General features: G+C 33.8%; 1 protein-coding gene across 1 annotated transcript in view; it reads right to left on the bottom strand.

The window, feature by feature from the left end:
- Nucleotides 1-1,841: 1,841 nt before the first annotated feature.
- The window catches only part of Anxa4 (annexin A4), a 63,351-nt gene continuing 62,267 nt past the window's right edge, over nucleotides 1,842-2,925 (bottom strand). The window contains exon 13 of the mRNA XM_023718399.1: nucleotides 1,842-2,023. Within this exon, the coding sequence (XP_023574167.1) occupies nucleotides 1,964-2,023 (60 nt within the window). The 3' untranslated portion in view covers nucleotides 1,842-1,963. The remainder of the gene's footprint in view (nucleotides 2,024-2,925) is intronic.

Below are 2,925 nucleotides of genomic sequence, written 5' to 3'. Positions count from 1 at the left end.
ATCAAAGTTTAAAATGTATACAAATTCATTGTGTAGTTTCATGGCTCACAGTAAGAACTTAATAAATGCTTGAATATATACCAAATATATATCTTTATGTTTCCCAGAGACTTAGCTACATTCTCTACCAGTGCTTCCATTCAGCTGGGCTAATGGCAGGTGAAGCTCTTTATAAAGTGAGGACACCCACGGTAATCAGAGGCAGGAATTCAGAAGACCCTAATACTCCTAATACATCTTTTCTGTCATCTAAACAGAAGCATTAATTTTTTTAAGATGAAACACACACACACACACACTGCTTCCAAAGTCAAAGTTGATGGAGAAATTCAGTGTTCTCTGAGTAGGTGCTGAGGTGGTAGTATTATTTCCTATAGTTAGCTGGAACTACTAAGTATTTGTGTAAGTAGATTTCACTCATAGCTGCAGCACTTATAATTGACAAGAAGCACTAAGTTGAAAAGCGGGAAGAGTAAATCATTATTTTGTTAAAATATAATTGATATTATAGAATGGACAAAAAAGACAAGTCTTCTAATTATAGTGAAAGCATATATGTTCTTTATTGATTTTTTTTTTTCCTGTTTCCTCTGTCCCTGCCTGTCTCCCTCCCTCCTTTCTTTCTCTGTCTCTCTCTGGGTTGGTGAGAGAACCGAGGGCCTGGCACATAACCATCCCCAGTCCCAATATTTCACATTTACTATAAATGTTCTGCATAGTATAACAGAGAATAGCATTCCTTACCAGAGAATAAGTCATTAATATCATTGAGTACTGTGTCTCATATTTAAATATTAGTTCTCTAGTAGCAGGCAAAGATGACTGTGTGGTTGCTCTTATGTTTTTGTTTTTGTTTTTTTTGTTCTTATGTTTTAATCCCAAATAAAAGTTTAAGTATCACAGGTCCTCCAAAAACCTCCCATCAAACACATCCAGGATGAAGAACCTCAGAAATGGACAAGTCAACCAGAAAAAGAATGTACCTCATTTTTGTGCCATCATTTTTTTATTAAAATTACTTTTCCATGTTGTATACAAACTGAATTTTTTACTTAAATCAAGTTCACTTTTAGAATGATTGTAGGGTTGGAAAGGCACAGTGTATGTGAATTACTACAAATCAAAAAAATCAGAAAGATGTAATAGTTTTTACCACAAATGTTTTAAGTCAAGCAAAATTCAGAATTATTTCATTATCAGAATTATCTCATTCGAAGTTTTTTTTTTTTTTTAAACTATTCACTTTTAAACTAGATTAAGACATTAATCATAACATTCTGGAATGATGAGGATTTATGTTTAATAACCACACAACATATTTGCTTAACCAAACTTAAAATTTAGTCTGTTTTGGTTGGCTTTGTTACACTTCAACCTGAAGAAAGTGATCTTAATGTATGATGAGATAAAGGCAGTCTTCCACACCAAACTTAGTAAAGATGAGCTGACACTACCGATACAACCAAAATGAGATTTGTGGGTGTTTTCCATCTATAATAATAATGTACACATAGAAAATGGGATAGTTATTCTTGCTACCTGGATATTCACAACTTCAAATAATTTATCAGCTTCTGTAAAAGTAGGCTTAGGGAAGAAAATTATTTATACTGAAATTATTTTATTCTAATCTTCCATTTAAAAATACATTTTACTAAAAATTATTAAATAATATATTCAATTTCTGTGACACAAATGGGAAAATAATCTGTTCAAGGCAAGTACATTTTAATTTTTGATTTTAAATCTCCATTTATATCATAAGAACTGAAATGCAAGTACAGCTTAAGGCATCAGAATGACTAATTATAGATGATAATAATACAGTCTAACCCTACAAAGCAACTGTGGGCGTTTTAATTGGAAATAAGCATTCTGAGATAATGCTAATAGCAGTGTAGAAAAATGAAGTTTAAAAACAAATTCAGTGTTGAGGATCTTCCTGTCCTTTGGAGATTTTATTTTAATCATCTCCTCCACAGAGAATGAGTAGTACCTTCCTGTAGTCTCCGGATGTGTCACCCTGGGGGTAAGGGAAACAGAGTTACAGTCCAATACGTGAGTTTTTAAATGGAATACACAGTTGAGTCACCTAGTTTAACTTTTTCAAGTTTGGCTGAATATTTCTCAGCTCCTGAAAACAATCGGTTTGGTTATTTTTTTATTTCTAAAGTAACACACTTGTTCAGTATAGAAAATAAGGACAAAAAGAACAATGTAAGAATCACCCATAGTTCTACCACCTATAGTATTGTTAACCTTTTAGTGTGTGCACATTCTTCCAGTCCTTTTTCTTCGTGTACAGAGACTATGTGATGAGACCACAGTTTTCTTTTCTAGCCTGCTGTCCTCATACCACCACATCTCCCCACCCAGGGCCTTGCACATGTGAGACAAGTACTCGACCACTGAGCTATATTCCCTGCTCCTGTACGCTCCTGTACCGTGTTTTTCCTAATAAGATAGCCTGAATGCTTCCCTATGTAAGTAATATTCTACAACATTAATGTCTACAAAATATTCCATTGTATAAGGTAAAAATAATTTGATCATAACCTCACCTTTCCCATTGTCGAATGTCACGTTTCCAGTTTTTCAGTATAATAAACACTGCTGTAATAGCATATGGTAGCTAAGTTTTTGAGCGTTTTCTTCATGATTTATTCTGAATAAATTTTCATAAGATGAGACTCACTGGGTTAGAGATCATGTGTTTCCTCAAGCCTTTTAATATAGAATCAGAAAGATTCTATAATTTCTACATGGAAAATTTTCTGGTTGAATAATAAACGTTTTCTTTTTGGTACTAGGGATTGAACATACAGCCTCGCGCATATTCTGAGCTACTCCTCCAGCCTAATAGATCAACTTTTCTAGTCCTTCATGGGCATAAAAAAGGCAGCGGGCCAGAGAGAGAGTTCAGTG

This window comes from Octodon degus, unplaced genomic scaffold, assembly GCF_000260255.1.
Source record: "Octodon degus isolate 3935 unplaced genomic scaffold, OctDeg1.0 scaffold00058, whole genome shotgun sequence".
Lineage (NCBI taxonomy): Eukaryota > Metazoa > Chordata > Mammalia > Rodentia > Octodontidae > Octodon > Octodon degus.
Note: the sequence above shows the minus strand (reverse complement) of the source record. Positions and strands in the feature narration are given on the sequence as shown.